Here is a 17835-nt window from a genome sequence, read left to right as displayed (position 1 = left end):
TGCTGTTCTGCGGTGCACACATGCCTGAAAGTCAGTGACAAGTCGAGGCATGTTGTCGTTTGTTATTGTGCTAGTTGACCATTGCGAGTCATAAATGTATCTCAGTGCAGGTATCGTTTTGTCTTTGAGTCCTCTGCTCAGTCTGATGACACATACCTGAACCAAAGCCCATCCTGTTTTGTTGCCATGAAAGTTTCCCCAGGCAAAGTACAAACAGAGAAAGTGAAACCACATTTACTGACCTCAACCAGAATTTAGAGGCAGGTGGGAATTTTTTAAGAAGTGCAAACAAACAACTTTTTATGACATTTTGTGTGTTCCACTACTAATTTGACTGTGACATTTTGTCTGATTTGCTCTTACTGTCTTTCCATTACACAGAAGATATCTGTTTACTGAACATTTTACTCAACAACATGTGGTTTAGTTTGCAATAGTTCCTGTTTGTGTGTAATTTGCATAAACTTTGTATGCAGATTCTGCTTTTGTTAGTCGTTTTACCTTCACCCTCGGCTTCAAAACCCTTATACCAAATTAATTAATTTGGTTATTAACTGTTTTAATCAACTCTTACCCATAGTAACAAATTATCCTCCTCCAGAGTTTTTCTGAGTCTGTTAAGTAGTTTTAGTCTCCTGTATTTGATGCAAATATTGAGAGAAAAAAAGGGGAAATATGGAACAAAAACTGCAGAATAGTGATTTTCTGTATTGCATAATATACACATCATAATTAAGGAACTAAATGATTCATTTCAGCACAGATTTATGTCAAAATTCTTTGTTGCTTCCCTTTGTCCCTGCTAGTTAGTCTTGTTCCTCCTATACAGTGAGAAGTGGCAGCCCCAGGTGCAGATACAATGTGGGCCTGCTGTGTCTGCCTTCACAAACAGGGGAAAGTACCATGGACTTCTTGGTTATACAGATACCGAGGGCACGGCAGAACGCAGTCGACGTTAAAACATCCTCATCACATGTACACTCTGACATCAGGAAGCGCACACAGCTTAGCTTTGGTGCACAGCAGAGGAAACTCAGGACCTGCGCAGTCGTCATTTCTTATCATTTGCCTTCTTGCGCTCCCCAGGCTCAGACTGCTCTGAACACTGCTGTCGACTGACGATGCCACAGCCCAACCAGCATTCCCTGGTCTACATCCTCCTGTTGTGGACCACCATCATTTCCATATTCCAGGTTGTGTTCACCATCCTCTTCTTCACAGCTGGACGTAATGGCCTGGTGAGACCTCTTAAAATAGTTTCAGATTGAACTTTACAGAATGCTAAATAAGATCATGGTGATGAGACACAAACTTTACATTGTAAACTCATGCAACAGCTTTGTAAGTACCAGTCACTTTAGGTTGAATTAACACAAGTATGTCAGAAAATGTCACTACTGGAATGCTACCTTTGCAGTGCAGCTGATCTTTTATGTGGTTTTGACAGTAGCACAGCAGGTGAGAAAGAAACCTCTGCCTGTGGTCTGCAGCTGATCACAGACCCCGTCATATCTCCCATACGCTGTAACGCTTTTTCATAGTGTTCAGGTAGAAACATGCGTTGTAAATCAGTCCATTTCCAACACCAAAAAATAGCAGAGTTTGTCTAGAGTAGATATTTTACAGAAGAATGCCTCTGACAGACAGTGACTGATTGTCTGTTAGAAAACAGAGAAGTTCATTCATTATTGCTTAATTTAGCAAAGCTGTTTAGAGAACTTGAATGGTTCAACTTTCAATTGCAGCCCCTATTTGTTTCAAAAACCCTCTTGTGCAATTTATTTTGAGCATATTTTCTGCATCTTTTTTCCTTTTTCAGTCTCAGAACAGTAGCGCTGTGGAACAAGAGCACATAATGAAATCCCAGCAACATAGTACACTTTCGGTAAGATATCCAGTTTCAGAGTTTGTGCTTCTGCTGTTGACCTCACTGTGTTGTATCATATATTCTAACCATTTGAATACACATTATCTTGGTGATTTAGCTGTTGTAGTTGTTAGTTGTTTATGCTTACTTATTTGCAAACCCAGTATTCCAGGCACACATGTCTTGCAGACCACGCAGGTCTGTCTCAGCCTACTTCTATTTCTTTCACTGTAGTCGCACAGTGTAACCACTCTCCTCACCTCTTGGAGGAAGCACAATGACGTCATTGCCACATTCGGGGAAATGCCACTAAACTAAAGAGTTGTCTTTTCGTTTTCCTTCTGAAAACTTTGAAGATGGAAGCGCAGGTCTCATCACCGTATTAAATAAAATGTAACTTTCATTTAGCAGGTCTGTGTGTCACAGTGGGAGCCATGATGGAACCATATATTTTATTAACATTTTGAAACTTATACACATGCTTCTCCTTCCACAGCCCCCTTCCAAGGATAGGCTGCACTTACCGAGAGGCAAAATGCTCACCTTTACAGCTAAAGGAGGTAAAGAGATTGTGTGTGTGTGCGTGTGTGTGTGTGTGTGTGTGTAATACAGTACTTACAAAGTATGACAAAGGCGGAAGATGTGGGTAAAAATGAGCCAGACATCATTCAGTCAAAACAGGATAACCAAAATACAATTCTAGGAAAACAAATTTACAGTTTAACATCAGTTTTTCTGTCCTCCACAGCCAAAATTCCAATTGTATGGGGCTCAAAAAATCCAAATCCAGGCGTGGTCTCGGCAACAGGAAGCAGACTGAGTATAAAGGAAGATGGATACTTTCTTCTAAATCTTAAGGTGACACTGATTCCATGTCAAGAAACACAGGAGTCTGACAATTTGGACCACACTGTGAGTCTGAAGTGGACTAACAAAGTTATTCTGGAAGGTTGGATCAACACAAAAACAAACAGCACCGGCGTACTCAGCAAGATAGAGGAGATGCCCGCAGGAGGGACACTGATGGTCAACATCAGTCCAGCGGACAAGTGTATTAACACCACTGAATCTGCAACCCACCTCGATATCATCTACATGGCCAGGCCTTAGATGCAGTCCTGGTGACACATGCCTGCATTCTGAATCCTTGGCATGTTCCAGTGTGCATGTCCAACTCTGGAACCTTCTCTGTAACCAACCTGTGTACTTATTGTTCTCTTGAGACTGAACTGCTTTTGCCTTCTGATCACCAGATCAGCAAACCACACAAGTGTCTTACTGCAGTCAGAGAAGTGTGACGTCACAGAGAATGAATGTAACAGAACAGCTAGATTTAACATAAAAGAGTGTTTTTTTCTCACAGGCGAGGTAAAAACCTCGCCCCTTATATTTACTAAAAAAAAAGAAAAATCCTCCTAAAAACAAGATTTACAATTATTAACTGTATATACAGTCGTCCTCAAATGTATTCAAACCCTTCCATTATAGAAAAGGCAAAATTCACAATAGTCACTCAAATAACTAGAAACTGAAAAAAGTAATAATAAATAAAAATTTGCTAAATTATAATTTAGTGAAATGAAACATTGCTTTTTATTGTGGTTGAAAAGAATATTTAAAAAATGTAAACACTTTGCTGATGAGCAGTGGGCCAAAATCAAAATACCTGTCAACAGATTGAGAGTGTCCCATCATGCTTGCTTGTTGTTGGTTTTTTGTTGTTCATTTGTTTGTTTGTTTTATATATATATTTCTGTTGAACCACAATTCAAAAGCAATGTGATGATTTTCATTAATTTTATTTATTTATTATTACTTTTGTCAGTGTTTTTTCCCTTCTTTCACGGGAGGGTATGAATACATTCGAGGACGACTGCACCATGTGGCAGCTCAACACTTGCAACGTCTCTACTAATCCATTTCTCTGCTATTAAGCTTAAAGGAAGACGGTTTCAGATTCACACTTTAAAACTCAGCTATGTAGCACTATGGAAATAGTATGAAATGAAAATGAAAAATACTTTTATTTATCCCAGAAGGGAAATTCAATAATGTATGAAGTGTGATCTGGGTTTGGGAGGGATTTTCCCCTGTTAGATTAAAAAAAAAATCCAAGTTGGATAGTTTTCATTGCTACTTAAATAGCTACGAGTGAAGCTGTAGTTTCAGAGTGAACCAGTCTTTCTTAATTGTTCAAACTTTTTTCCTTGTTCACATTTCTGACATTTAAAGTGTGTAATAGTTACCTGGAAGAATGTATTATACGGAAACCTTTTGTTTTTTCTTTCTTTCTTTGTTTTTTTTTAACCAAACAGAGTTATTTGCACACTAGCTAATTGCTGATTTATTTCTTGATGTGTCTTGAATGTACTGTATACATTTTATATTTATGTTGAATTGTTGTACAATATATATTTATTTATTGTTGGCACCAAAATGATGTTCGGCATATTGAATGTATGTTACTGTGTGACATTGTGCAGCGTACATACATTGTGAGTGGAATGTATGTACAGTGTTTTCTTTAATTACTGCAAGGATGTCAATACTTAAAACGATGTAGTTGTTTAATAAAAAAGACCAAAACTGTATATAATTTATTTGCTTAGACATGATATTCCTATTCTCTTTCACATGTGGGGAACTCATTGATAATCATAACCTATTATATACTTATTTTATTTTCACAATCGAAATTTTAAAGGGAAGTGACTCGACAAAACTAACCTCAAAATTTCCTTCACTTGTTATATATCACGGTCTCACACATGAAAGCATAAGTCATGGTGGTTAATTCAGAGAGTTTCATGTGTTAGGAGCTGTTGAGAGAAATATTTAGTTCTGTCACTGAGTCGTGGAAACTTGAGATTTCAATGAACTGCGTCTTAAAAGACATCGCATTTGTTTGTGGAACATCTAACTCTGAGTTTTTACTACATCCGCATATATCCTGATATGAAAATGTAAGAATGTCACAATTAGAAGTCTCATTTTCTGTATATTGCGTATTATATTTGATGTGTTTAAAAGTCCCGATGTAGAGCTAAACAGAGTAAATGAAATTACAAATATGAATTAGTGATTCAGACTGAGTCATTTTCAAGACCCTGGTTATAAAGTGAAAGTGAGAGGCTATAAGGTAACAGTGGGGTACCGCAGAATTGCTAATACAAAATGGGACCCTCCCTGTCACATGCTGTCAAAGAATATCCTCTCCAGACTCATGACGAAGCAAAATAAAAAATGTTGCTTTTATCCTACACACACATCCATCATCACATCTACAGACGTACACCACACTGATGGAGCTAAATTACAGAAAAGGTCCTTGGAGCATGCTACTAGTCATTATTAGTCACCAAGAGACATATTTTCCAAGTTACGAATTTCATCTGAAAGCTCTTCTTTTCCAAACACCAGTCACAGAGTCCCATATCTCGCTGCTCGCTGTATTAGCTGCTGTCACCGCAGCTTTCGTTACCCTGAGGAGAGGTCCGAGATGAGATACCAGATACCCTGTTACCTCCCACTCTGTTTCACTTATTAGAGGCATCTGCATGAGTTGCTTTGTACCTACTCTTGCTTTCCACTTCCCAGAGTCAAGGCAATAAGTTGGGTATCCATATGCAGATGTGTGACAGCTTGCGTGAAAACCTTTTGTCGCCTCTTCACATCATTTCCACCTAGACATCATGGCTTTTGTGCTATGACATGTATTTAACATGGAGCCTTTGAAGAACATGCTCTTCCATCCCTTATGCCATATATGATGCTTTTTTAAAGAAATGAATCATCATAAATCTAGTCAATGCACTTTTCCCATTGATTAAAAGTTAGACTACATATAAGCATAAGGGGTTTTTATATATATATGGAAACCCAGCATCCTCTCAAAGCATTGCTTGAAAATGAAACATCAGCTCTCCACTGTTCTCAAGAGACCAACACAAGGGGACAGTGTTTAGCTGTGGACTGTTTGCCATGTGCCACGGCCACTTCTATGGCGCTGCAGGCAGCACATGTCGTGTCACTGTGGAAAAAAAGGCTTGCAAGTGGTTGACAGGTAGTCCTGTTTTCTCTGAAGTAGAGCTTGACTCTGTCTCAGCAGATGACTGTCTGACAACACAGGGCTGCTTTATGTATGGAAAATGTTTGTTTTATAGATGGAAGTGTGAATAATTTGGTTTAGATCATAGCCAGTTATAGAGCATTCTCATCCTACTCAAATTCCCTGTAAGTCATGTCTAGACTAGAGTTTAATGATGACAAGCAAACCACCAGCACAAATCCCAACCACACAGCTGATACAGCTCCCCCACGTTTGTTAGTGCAATCACACCTCAGAGGTCAGCCACCGCTGGAAGATAATGACTCACACACGCATTCATGAAAACACAAGAAAGCTGTTCAATGTGTGAGAGAAAACCAGCCAGGATTTGACAGATGATAAGCTTACGAATGCATTCAGACTATATGTAGAACTCTGGACTTGTGATTACAATCTCACAGGTGTTTTCCCAATTTCAACAGAACCTATCATACATACATGAGGGAAAATTAATTTGTGGTCACTTAACCTACACACCCGCCTGTTTGTACACAACACACACACACAAACAATTGTGTATCCATGACTTCAAAGGGCAATACTTAGATTCATTTCCAGAGACTCACGCTAACCTTTACCAAAACTGCGTAACCCTAATCGAACCCTAAAAACATGTCTTCTCCCTCCAAAAAAATAACAATTTACATTGTGAAGATCTGATTGAAAAGACAGGTCTCCTTAATGTCACCATGTCATCAGATTTTGGTTCCCACAACATGAGAAAACACACAAACAAGTAGTCCTGCTACACTATACATTTGTACCACTCATTGCTCTCCGGGTCTGGGGTTGGAAAATGAGTCAGGCAATCTGCCGCTGACACTCCCTCCCTCCCCCCCAGCGGCCCTGACTACCACTTCCTCTTCAGTTTACAAATATACAACTCTGTGGGTGTTTTCAAAGAGCAGCTTCTTCGAACAGACACTGATGAAGGGAAAGTGTAGCGGGGACTGTATGAGAGACACAAAAGAGAGAGAGAAAAAAAGCTCTAGCGTGATGAGGCTTCTTGTTTTTCACTGAGGTGATGAATTGAAAACGATAATTCGTAGCATGTAAATGCAAATGCTGACCTGAATGTGAGGAGGACACAAACAGCACCTGCTGTCCCTCCAAACCCTGAAGTAAACTTGTAAAAGTGGCTGACATGATGACATTTACGTGTCACTTTGGTAAAAATACCCTCTCTACAGTGTGAGCCGTGTGGTCGGACTAAGTAGGTGAGACATTTACTGATACTGAGACCACTCCGCCTCACATGACACAGCAGGAAGTGAATTCACCCGCTTACAGGACCAACGAGAGAAGATCAAACCAAACAAGACTCTTAGACAATGATCTGTTTATTTCACTGCTTTGCATAAATTATTGTACATGTATACTGCAGAATTAAAGCACTTTTTTTTTTTTTTATCATGATAGAATAAATAAATACTGTGCGGAATGTATTGAAGCAAGAATAAAAAGACATTTTTAATGTTACAGTTTATGCTTTTTTTTTTTCTTCGCAAGTACAAAACACAAACATATTTATTGAGATTTTAAAATCCAAGTGTTACAAATCATTTCTTTATATTTAGATTTAATTTACAGTAATTATACCAGTAAGAATATAAATGCTCCGTATATCAAAAAGTTTTATTTTTAAAAAAAGGGAAAAAAAAGTTGAAGAGTTTTACCCGTAGAAAATAAGCCATCTATGCAGTTCTGCCCTTTATATTGTGCAAAGGCACAAAGAGGATTTCACACCATGTCGACCTGCTTTTTCATGACAAAGAATCAAAAATCCCTGAGAGTATTTATCCATTTTTATTTACTCTTTGTCAAAGCCTTTCAATATCAATGTGATATTTATATCATGAACGCACCAAAGATGTTCTCATATGGTTTGAATTTTACGATTTTTGCAGTGCTACTGACATTCACATAAATGGCATCATTCACGTAAAGGTGAAACACTCCTCCCAGGAAGCTGTTGGATCGCGCCTTGTCCGACTTTTCAGCGTATTTCCTGGCTTGCAGGAGGGTAATAATTCCCCCAGCGTACTTTTCAGTATGCATCTTAATATAATGGTGAAAGTTACCACTGTCCATGAAGAAAACCTTGGAGTAGACATAGTAGTAACCCTGTTTCTGAATGATGAGAGAGCCGTTATTGTATTTCATTTCATAGAGGAGAGGATCTGCTTTCATGCTCCATGCCATGACCTGTTTATCATGAACAACATCTTGTCCATCTGGAAAATAAACAAAAACGGCAATAATGTGAAGTCTTTTAAAACAGAGTGAATCATCATAAATAGGCCTCTGTTCTAACTTTGTGACTACACGCCCGTATGAGAGCTGCATCATACTTTAATTTCTGTCTTGGTTATAAATTCAACATTAAGGTAACGGAAGCGTCGGAAATGTTGGTTTCACCTGTCAGATGTGCAACTGGCTTGGAGGGAAGAATCTCATAACTGGACTGCTTAGGGGGGGCGGTAGCATCTTGATCTGTAAGAGGAACAGACATAATGTTGCCAATGTGGAATAAAAAAACTGAAGATATTTACCATTTGATTAAAAAGTGTTGAGACATACCTGCCATGAACTTGGAAAATGATGCCGAGGTGGCCTGCAATGAAAACAAAAGCGTTTTCGCTGGGTGAGTATGTGTGTTTGTATTTGTGAGTGTGTAAATGAGTGCATAAGCATTTGAGTTAAAGGTAAAAATAGGATCGCATGTAAACTACTCTTTAAAAAAATCTCCACATCATACAATTTGAAAGTAAGGGCCACTTTTTCTGCAGAGCAAAGTAGGACAGATCGACCTTCCTGGTAATGACATATAGGTAGATCACAGGAAACACACCACTTCCTCCTCTCCACCGTCCCTCGTTTGTAAAGTATGTATATTATATGTCTGCTAAGAAAACCCTGCTGCCCTCCTCCAAGTCACAAGCCCGTGACTGCTGCCCTCGTAAAGAGCACCAATGCCGTAAAGGAAACTGAGTCAGAGCAAGAGAGTAAAAGCAGTGACCATTCACAATCCTAGAACATCAACTTGTACACCCTTATCCCCCACGTCAATTCTCTGTAAATGGGCCGGACATTAATGTACTTCTCCATCTCTACTCTGCTCTCTTCCCCATAATAGTGAAAAAAAATTCAGCATCAGCAATTTTTTTAGGAAAAACATTCCCACTAACAATCGATCATGTGGTTGAAGATAGTGTTGTCTGTGTCACGAGAATACTTCCGTTTGCTGAAACTTGATCTGTGTTGTGCTAAGTGTTATAGAAAATGTGAGGCTGCTTTTTGTGTCCCAGTATGATAACAGCACCAATTTTTAGGTCACATCATAATTCTAGCATGACACCGGAAAAACCTCTGTTCACAGACAGACTTCGGGACAGTAGAAGTTTCCATTGTGGTAATACAAGTATAATGGCAAAGCAGATAATTTCCCCACACATACTACGTGAAATACGTTCATTAAAACGTTATGCAAATACTGGTAAATGTGTGTATTTTATTTTATCTCCTTTTGCTCTAAGTTTTTTTTTGTAATTTTCTATCTTTGCCTTGAGAGCTGACTCTAAAAGTACCTGAATGGATTCAGTTCACTTCAGATAAATGCGTTTTTATGTATACATGTTTAGGTACAAATACACTCAATTGTTAACTTGTCAAAAACTCAATTTGTGATTGAAGATTGATTGCTGGTGATCATGACAGATTTGTATAATACCTTAAAAAAGTGCTGCAAAAACCAGAAAGCATTCAGATTATAGATACTTACAACTAGCGTTTAATTAAAGCTCGGATAAGCAAAACTACAGCGACATAAACGATGTTAATAAAAAAAGACAACTAAAAGTGAGACTAAGTTGGTAAAGCTGAATAAAATCTTGTGATGAAAGTGGGATTCAAAAGGGTTCAAATGAAATTTTATACAACAGAATATATATATTTGACTCTGGGTTTGATAAGAAGTCACAGGATGACATTACAAAATGTGTTATACGCAGGCAGTACTTACAGTTTCAGTGTGGTAGAGATAGTAGATGAAGCAGGCTTCGATGACCATGCCACACAGCGCCAGGCTCACCAGCATAAACAGCAGGGTCTGGCATGCCCCGCCATGCCTTCGGCCCTGGTTTGGCCTCGGTGGCAAAACAGGCCGCGTGGCTTGGCTGTCCACCACAAACACAGAGGGGCATCCACCCTCAGCCTTACCTGCTGGGCTGTTTCTGTAAGTGAACATCGATTGACTGTGCAACTGTCTAGCAAGAGTCAAGGCTGTTGCTTCAAAGGGGCTGCAGAGACAAAGAGGGTGCAGGAGCAGAGAGGTGTGAAAAAAGCTACAAAATGGGTGGGCTCACTTCTGGTTGGTTCAAGTGGAGATAGCTCCCGAGTAGTCAGATGAATACATTGAGACACAGAAATCTTGAGATGTATCACAAAAGCACCTTTGGAAGAAAAGAGCTGTAACTGCAAACATCAAAATGATACTGTAGATGATTTGAATTTTTCACAGTTGCAGTCGATTCATCATTTGTAAAATCTCAAGATGGAAGATGAGAAAAAGTTGGAGCACAATGCATTTTAACCTCCCCTTCATACCCTCCCACTTCACTGAAATAGAAATGTTGAAATATCAACATTCACACTTCCTCTCTCATACACGTACGACACATGTGGCTTGTCTCAAACCCAGACCAAAAGTTATAATACGCAAATCGGAACTACTTATTATTTTGTAGGGGACAGACCAGAGTATCAGCTCTGAGGATGTATTTGGGGTGTAAATGCTAAACATGGATTCACTTCCTTAAAGAACCGTGTCTTTGCATCAGAGATTTAATTAAACATGAGGAAAAGTTGCAGTAGAAGTTTTGCTGTTTTAGCAAAAGGAAAGGCTTTGGCAGAGGTCAGGGGTTACGTGAGAAAATACAGCAGACATTTAATAATTCATGACACCGTTCACCACGCTCCTCTGACACCTAATAAAGAAGCAATCCCATTGGTTGACAACAAAATGGAATCTAAATCTAATCTGTTAATGTACAGTCGTGTGAAGAAATAATTAACAAACTTTTTCAACATATTTAAACAAGCACACACTTGGTCTTGTTTGATACAGAGCTTCAGATAAAGAAAAGTTTATTCAATAAAAAGAAATCAATACATGTAATATATGACCTCCAAAGCTAGCGTTGCCCCCTTTAGCAGAAATAACTTGCATAACTGTCTGCCAGTCTTTGACATCTGTTGGCTGATTTTAACCTTTCTTACTGCAAAAATTATTCAGTTGTCAGATGTTTGAGGATTTTGTGCCTGTACCGTATGCTTCAAATCTCCCCCACAAGGTTAGTTTGACAACGCCACTCCATAACCCTCCCTCCTTCTGTTTGAACCGGTGGTATTTTCTAGCACACTTGGGGTCATTATCTTGATGTCATTGGTCCACTTCCTGTTCCACTTCATTTTCAGACAGATAGCCTCATGTTTTCTTCATGCCCTCTTTGGTATCATGTAGAATTAATAATTGAATCAATAACTGCAAGCGGACCAGTTCTCAACCAGTTCGTAACCCCAAAAATACAAGATTTACATCTGGTATTGGGTTCTTCTCCTAAAAACCTGTGTTCGATTTGTACCAAACATGTCTACTGTTAGCCAAACAACACGATCTTTGATTAAACTGTCTTCAACTACCTGCTCATTGGGAAGCTTAGATTATTGTCCTTACACGGAAATGAATTATTTTAACTGACTTCGTTCTGAATCCCTGATTCACAACCTTTTGACCTCGGCGTGATGACACCTCACACTTCAGTCATACAGAGAAAACCAGATTCTCCATGTCAGAGGTTTAAATCGGGCAGGTTCGTAAGAAACCTTTAATCAGTGGCAGCTAATCTGGAAGCCCTGATTCTCGTATTGTGGATTCTAAGATGTGATAAATGTATTAGCGTGTTTACTTTTCCATGTGACTGCTCTGTTTATTGTTTATTTTTTAAAACATTTCTTTATTGAAAATATGAGCATAACTACAAAATGTTGATTTGTCATTTGTTTGAGTATCTCGTCTCTATATGTAGACATTCTGCGTAGACCAGCATGTGCTTGTTCAGATATGTTACTATGGGATGGACACATTTTTTCACGACGGTGTGGTTGTACAGTAGGGGGGCAAGGCTGAATAAACTGAATTCAAACCTGACAAGCATGATATGATAGGAAGAGTTAAAAAAAACACCTCCGAGTAGCAAGATGGTGCACTGAGGAGGACTCTTGCCCTGTTTCTCATTGCTGACCTTGTATTGGATGTTTCCTACGAGGACAAATTGTAATTCCGTTAATTCCTTTAACAGAGGCTTCTGTTTCCATTTTCACCATCGTAAACTACTTAAGGTTCTAGTTCATTTGTAATGTATTCATATTCTTCCTACTCTCAATAAAACATCTCTTCGAAAATCACATTTGTTTTAAGTGATGTGTATAAAAGGGATTGTAAACAAAGGCCGCTACAGCATAACAATGGACAACCTCCCATTCTTGAAAAATAATCAAGATACAAGGCATGATTCACAATGATTTTGTGCAGCAAATAATGCAGAGTAAGTGTGTAACACTTCTAATAACTGAAGTGCTTTAATACAATGACAAAAAAAACCCAAACAAACAAACAAAAACAGTGAGAGAGAAATCAGGGCAGGAAGAATCAATAAAATAACAAAGAAAACCAACATATTTCACTTACCTGATCCTTATCTCAGACATCGAACAGGAACTCAAGTTTGGCATAATATATGTCACTGTTAGGATGACCCAAGAAGCCTGTGGTGGCTCTGTGAGGCTGAATGCATCATTATGAAATGATGGAGTCACTGTAAATTTGCTGTTCATGCTTAACACATCATCTATTAAGAACTCTCAGTTAACGAAAACTTCAAACCACTTTATTACAGCATTAACCATCCAGCCTCCATTGATGTGTCAACTAGCATCTGCTAGGTGGTTTGTTTGGTTTTGGTTTTTTCCCACCTGTGCCACTCAGTAGTCAATATATATATTTATATGCTTGTAAACATTTAAATATTGGAAGATTTGGTGGCAAATTAATGTGTGAAAAAACTGTAAGGTCAAAAATAAAAATCTAAGTCTTTATACATACACCATTATACATATTCGCATCATGTTCTTACATTGATCAAACCTGTGGCCTCCTTTTTATCTTCCACTATCACCAGCTCCATCTATAGGATTTAGAAGGGCATGACACGTAGAGCATTTTTATAAACTAATACTGTAAAAATAGAATATCAAATGCAAGTACAAATCAGTAGTGAATAAAGAGCTGAATATAGGAACATATATTTTTTTGGCACTAATTACACAGGTCTTCATACCTATGGTGTAAAACACAACATGATGAGCATATTGCTGCTGGTCAGCCCTCCTCAGTTTTGAATGTGTGTGTGCAGTCCAGACTGCAGAACGCTATTGGACGCAGATAGTGGCTCCACTCATTCAACTTTGACTAAGGAAACCTGTACTGCCTGGCTATTGTCCAACCACAGGACTATGAGAGTAAGCCGTTACAGAGAAACCTTGCTATATTGTGTGCGTGTAACATAACAGAAAGTTGCCCAGAGTTGGGGGAAGTAGACTGAATGGACTATGCACTGTGAACTGAGCATGATGACTGCGTCTGCACAGCTCTGTTTGCTGCTATGTTTGACTCTGACAACAGGCCTGACTTTGGGTTTGGGGCCAAATCAAGATGTGGAATTTACATTTCTGCTACCTGCTGGCGGTACAGAGTGCTTTTACCAAACTACCGTAAGGAATGACAGCATGGAAGTTGAATACCAGGTAAATACACACTCTTCTCTCGTCTGCCCGTCTCTCCTGTGTTTGTCTGCGCAGAGACAGTGTGTGTTCTGATGTTGGGAATAGCTTGATGTAAGTTTGTGAATAACATTTAACTGACAAACAAGTGAACAGATGATGGACTTTGGTCTCGTATGCAGAGAGATAAGAAAACCACTGGTGTTGCTGAAGACACCTGCTCACTAAGACAGAGCAAAGAGGTAGAAAAAAAAAAACACAAAGTCATACATCTGCTTTTATGCATACCTCAAAAACACAGTGTAGAAGTACAGCATGCACCTGCACCTGCTCAAGCACAGTAAATGCATCCAAACTGTATAGCCACTATCATTTATTTCAAAAGAATGTCACACACAGAACACAGATTGATGGGGTTTTTTTTGGCCAGTTGTACTTTTTTTTACACAGCACAAAAGCGTGTCCTCAATAATGTGTTATAGACCTCAGTCATTTCATGGCCGTGACATTTGCATTGCTTCTCCTCCCACACCACAGTAGTCACACTCATATTGCACCCCTATGGCTGCTGCGGGACTGTGCTCTTGTGAAGTCACCTCTCGCTGCACCTTTTTGACACATGCCTGCAGTTTCTGAGAGTCTGAGAAGAGTCTTGAAGGATTAATGGGGCAGCTAACACATGCTTCCAGGGTTACTGTGTGGAAGTCGAAGTCTCATTCACTCAACAGGCAGGTACAGGCTGCTTCATGACGTGCCACTAGGCCCTCGGAGAATTTTGCAGCACCTAAAAAATTAACAAAGCACATGAATACATGAGCAGACTGTGAGTCTGTTGTGCAGTCTTTCAGAGAATTAGAGATTCTTGTCACCTCAAACTGAATTCTGATGTGGCCTGTTTCTCAAAACCTTGATACCAAATCCCTGCCAGGGGTCCTGACCCTGTGCTTGTTTTCTTTGTTTGTTTTTTTTTACTTGCAGGCTAAATGGATAGAGAAATAAATTGCACACACATATACCCCGAGCTAGGTTGTTGCTCAGTGTACTATCAGGGCTTTCATTTGATTTTGAGGCAGCCTTTTGCCCAAATAGTCTGAATAAAACTCGAGAAGTAAGGTGCATGAGTGGAATAAAAATGCCAAGATAATAGTGGATATGTGAGAAATTCTGACCGTGACTTGAAGCCTGTATAACCTGCATCACCGTCCCCTAATCCCTGTTTGTTTTACAGGTGATAGCGGGGTCAAGTCTGGTTGTTGGTTTTGTCCTCATCTCACCCAGCGGATACCAGCTGGTTTCTGACTTACGGAGTTCAGATGGCATCCACATGTGGGTCACCTTCTACATCTTCATTTTTGATGCAATGCTCACCTCACTGCCCCCAGTTACAGTTTGTCAGTGCCTGTTAATAGAGGGATCTGGTCATACCAAAGCATTGGGCAGAGTTAAATGTCAACCTGATGATGAAGCTAGATGGAAGATTAAGGCAACACCAAAGGTATTATATGACCAGGAGTAGCTTTAATCAGGAACAAGAAATTCAGTAAAGCAAAAACATGGAGTGTGAACTAAAAAGAGGCAAAGGTTTGGCTACTTTTCTTCCACTGAATTTCAGATTGTCGCTCCCTTTCCTTTCTAAATGTCCATACGGAACACTATGTAGTTTTAGAAACATTTATCACAAGGAGATCCATGAAACATTGGATTGAGTAATTTCAACTGTCTTATTGTCAAGAGCAGCTGTCCCCTGTCTTCATAATGTGATATTTTTATTTCCCGCAGGGTGGAACCCACAGAGGAGGGAGACTACCGGCTGTGTTTTGACAACAGCTTCAGCAAGCTGTCAGAGAAGATGGTGTTCTTTGAGGTGATCATTAATAGTCAGAGTAGCACAGGCGGAGGCCGGGAGGAGTGGGCGGACATTGCTATGACAGAGACCGTGGTGGAGTACAAACTGGAGGACATCAGGGTGAGAAGGGAAAAACAAAAGACAATTTCATTTACTGCATCTATTATTCCCATCCAAACAATGCTTTAATTATCTGCTGTCATTCTTTGATTTGTTTTGTTGTTGTTGTTATTGTTGTTGTCTGCACATACCAGTGATGTCTTCCATCTTTGTCTTCCAGGTGAAAATGGACTCTGTGCGCCGGCACCTGGAGAAGAGCCGTCAGGTCCTGGCTGCGCTGCGGGCCTTTGAGACGAGGGACCGCTATCTCCTGGAGGACAACCTGTGGCGAGTGTCCTTCTGGTCCTGTGTAAACCTGTTGGTCATGCTCACTGTTGCTGTCACTCAGATTTACACTTTGAGACAGCTTTTTAATGACACCAAGCGAGTCAGCACATAGTAACTACAGAACTAGTTTATTACCTTCAGCCACCACAGTGCAGAACCTGAACACTCTCACACATTAAACAGAAAACACTCCACTGAAGTGTGCTGTGTGTGCTGATTTTTAGGAGATGATTTACACTTTTTGGAGCTCATGCATGCTTTTGCTAGTTTTCCCCTATTGCAGCCATATTTTTAGAATTGCACTTTCTGCTTTCACATCAACCCCTGAAATCACATTCACAGTACTGTAATATGTGCACACAGATACACACTGTACATACATAATTATATACAAACTACTTGCAACATTAATATTTAGTAATAATGTCATTATGGAAAGTAGACAGCCACAGCTGTTTTCTCTCAAATGTTGTTTTATTGAATTTCATGACAGTCTTTTATAAAACTCTAGGCTATGTTCTTATCAAACCAGCAGCCAAACAAACCTACATAATATTCCACTACTGAGCTACAGGCTTTAAAAAATAAAACAAAATAAAAAATCCCATCTAAATTATTTACTGTGACAAAAACACATGTATTTGCACTTACATAAAAACAATTTCCCTGATTAATTTCTCCATTTGGAGGTTAAATAGGCAGAAAACAATGATGTCATGCAAACAGCCAGGTTAGTTTTGGCTTTGGTGTTATTGCAGTTTCTTTGTTATTTGAATGCATCACGTACGTCACTTGTTTCTTACAACTGCACAATGAACACAGTAGACCAAAAAAAAGTACACTTCAATCACCATCACTGTGCTTTGACCCAATGACATGTTCTGTCGTAAATGATTTCCAGTAGAGGCTTTTTTCTTCTTCTTTGTAATTATGAAACTGTAACATGGCAACAATACAATAAAATCTCTTGCTGTATCATAAACTCATTTTCTATCTTCATTTTTAAAATCACACATTATCTGAAATAACATTTCTTGTCTTCTGGGTTACTGTAAAGTAGAATATAAAACATAAATTTAAGTTTTCACTCGACTTCAGTTTGACTGTAACACATTTGGAGTCCAGAGCTATTGCTAAACAACATTCACTACAGACAAAATAACTTAACGCCTCTCAGTCTGAACTCTTCAGTTTCATTGATAGTATCACATTACAAACGAATGCCTGTAACAGTTGCGTTGGAGCCTATCTGTGTGGATGAACAAAAATAAAAACATGTAGGTAGGTCTTCTGTTTCCATTGTTGCCATAGATTGACGTCATTTCACGTAGACTGTGGGCTGGTCAAGGTCACCACTGGTTTCGACGGGGAGCTGGGCGCCTGTTCAGGAACAATCAACCAACATTAATCTCTTATCCTTGTGACTAGTGTAAAGAAACACGATGTAGCCATTGGTGGAGTGAGAATAATCGTGTTGCGGCAAAGTCCAGCTAGAGGAAAGACACATGGACTGGAATTATTCATTAATGTTGCAGCTCAGACAGAAAGAGTCAGAATCAAATGTATATATTTTAAAAGAGCGTATTTTTGCAGGTTGAGTGTTTTAAAAAACTGGGAAAGAGCTATACGGAGCATATTAAAATATTCACACCCCTTTGGAAGTTGCCATGTTTTATCTTAGAACATTGCATTAAAGTACATCTCTTCCCACTTTGACATTTAAGAGTTGACTCCTGTTGGTGAATGTCAAAGTCACATTAAATCTGCTTTGATTCACTGCTGTAAGAC

The 17835-nt window shown here is 39.2% G+C and overlaps 4 protein-coding genes across 6 annotated transcripts in view; 2 read left to right on the top strand and 2 right to left on the bottom strand.

The window, feature by feature from the left end:
* The first annotated feature begins 830 nt into the window (after window positions 1–830).
* On the top strand, window positions 831–3382 carry LOC103367173 (uncharacterized). 2 transcript variants are annotated; one of them, XM_008295125.1, is made up of 4 exons: window positions 833–1238; window positions 1820–1885; window positions 2364–2427; window positions 2616–3382. In XM_008295125.1, the coding sequence occupies exons 1-4, from the start codon at window positions 1122–1124 to the stop codon at window positions 2975–2977; spliced, it is 609 nt and encodes a 202-aa protein (XP_008293347.1). In that variant the 5' UTR covers window positions 833–1121; the 3' UTR covers window positions 2978–3382. The 2 variants fall into 2 exon arrangements, with proteins under 2 accessions (XP_008293348.1, XP_008293347.1); XM_008295126.1 differs by lacking the exon at window positions 1820–1885 and having other exon boundaries at window positions 831–1238.
* Window positions 3383–7297: 3915 nt separating this feature from the next.
* Window positions 7298–14148, bottom strand: tnfsf14 (TNF superfamily member 14). 2 transcript variants are annotated; one of them, XM_008295117.1, is made up of 5 exons: window positions 14142–14148; window positions 9997–10273; window positions 8556–8589; window positions 8394–8468; window positions 7298–8209 (listed from the first exon to the last, which is right to left on the bottom strand). In XM_008295117.1, the coding sequence occupies exons 2-5, from the start codon at window positions 10219–10221 to the stop codon at window positions 7824–7826; spliced, it is 720 nt and encodes a 239-aa protein (XP_008293339.1). In that variant the 5' UTR covers window positions 10222–10273; window positions 14142–14148; the 3' UTR covers window positions 7298–7823. The 2 variants fall into 2 exon arrangements, with proteins under 2 accessions (XP_008293339.1, XP_008293338.1); XM_008295116.1 differs by lacking the exon at window positions 14142–14148 and adding an exon at window positions 10427–10529.
* LOC103367171 (transmembrane emp24 domain-containing protein 1) lies at window positions 13628–16651 on the top strand. Its single transcript, XM_008295118.1, has 4 exons — window positions 13628–13838; window positions 15043–15140; window positions 15594–15780; window positions 15941–16651. The coding sequence occupies exons 1-4, from the start codon at window positions 13644–13646 to the stop codon at window positions 16157–16159; spliced, it is 699 nt and encodes a 232-aa protein (XP_008293340.1). The 5' UTR covers window positions 13628–13643; the 3' UTR covers window positions 16160–16651.
* dnm2a (dynamin 2a) overlaps window positions 16503–17835 on the bottom strand; it is a 30499-nt gene continuing 29166 nt past the window's right edge. The window contains exon 22 of the mRNA XM_008295121.1: window positions 16503–17427. Coding sequence (XP_008293343.1) covers window positions 17397–17427 — 31 coding nt within the window. The 3' untranslated portion in view covers window positions 16503–17396. The remainder of the gene's footprint in view (window positions 17428–17835) is intronic.

This window comes from Stegastes partitus, unplaced genomic scaffold (genome assembly GCF_000690725.1).
Source record: "Stegastes partitus isolate 25-593 unplaced genomic scaffold, Stegastes_partitus-1.0.2 Scaffold1020, whole genome shotgun sequence".
NCBI lineage: Eukaryota > Metazoa > Chordata > Actinopteri > Pomacentridae > Stegastes > Stegastes partitus.
This window is presented reverse-complemented; position numbering and strand designations above follow the sequence as displayed.

Bases quoted from the DNA above. Each gene is read 5' to 3' on its own strand.
- LOC103367173 (XM_008295125.1), top strand. From the start codon at position 1,122: ATGCCACAGCCCAACCAGCATTCCCTGGTCTACATCCTCCTGTTGTGG. The intron at 1,886-2,363 runs GTAAGATATCCA...CTCCTTCCACAG, and splicing joins AGCAACATAGTACACTTTCG to CCCCCTTCCAAGGATAGGCT. The intron at 2,428-2,615 runs GTAAAGAGATTG...TGTCCTCCACAG, and splicing joins CACCTTTACAGCTAAAGGAG to CCAAAATTCCAATTGTATGG.
- tnfsf14 (XM_008295116.1), bottom strand. From the start codon at position 10,458: ATGTTTGCAGTTACAGCTCTTTTCTTCCAAAG. The intron at 8,590-9,996 runs GTAAGTACTGCC...TTTTCATTGCAG, and splicing joins ATCTCTACCACACTGAAACT to GCCACCTCGGCATCATTTTC. The intron at 8,469-8,555 runs GTATGTCTCAAC...TTCCTCTTACAG, and splicing joins ATTTTCCAAGTTCATGGCAG to ATCAAGATGCTACCGCCCCC.
- LOC103367171 (XM_008295118.1), top strand. From the start codon at position 13,644: ATGCACTGTGAACTGAGCATGATGACTGCGTCTGCACAGCTCTGTTTG. The intron at 13,839-15,042 runs GTAAATACACAC...TTTGTTTTACAG, and splicing joins GCATGGAAGTTGAATACCAG to GTGATAGCGGGGTCAAGTCT. The intron at 15,781-15,940 runs GTGAGAAGGGAA...TTTGTCTTCCAG, and splicing joins ACAAACTGGAGGACATCAGG to GTGAAAATGGACTCTGTGCG.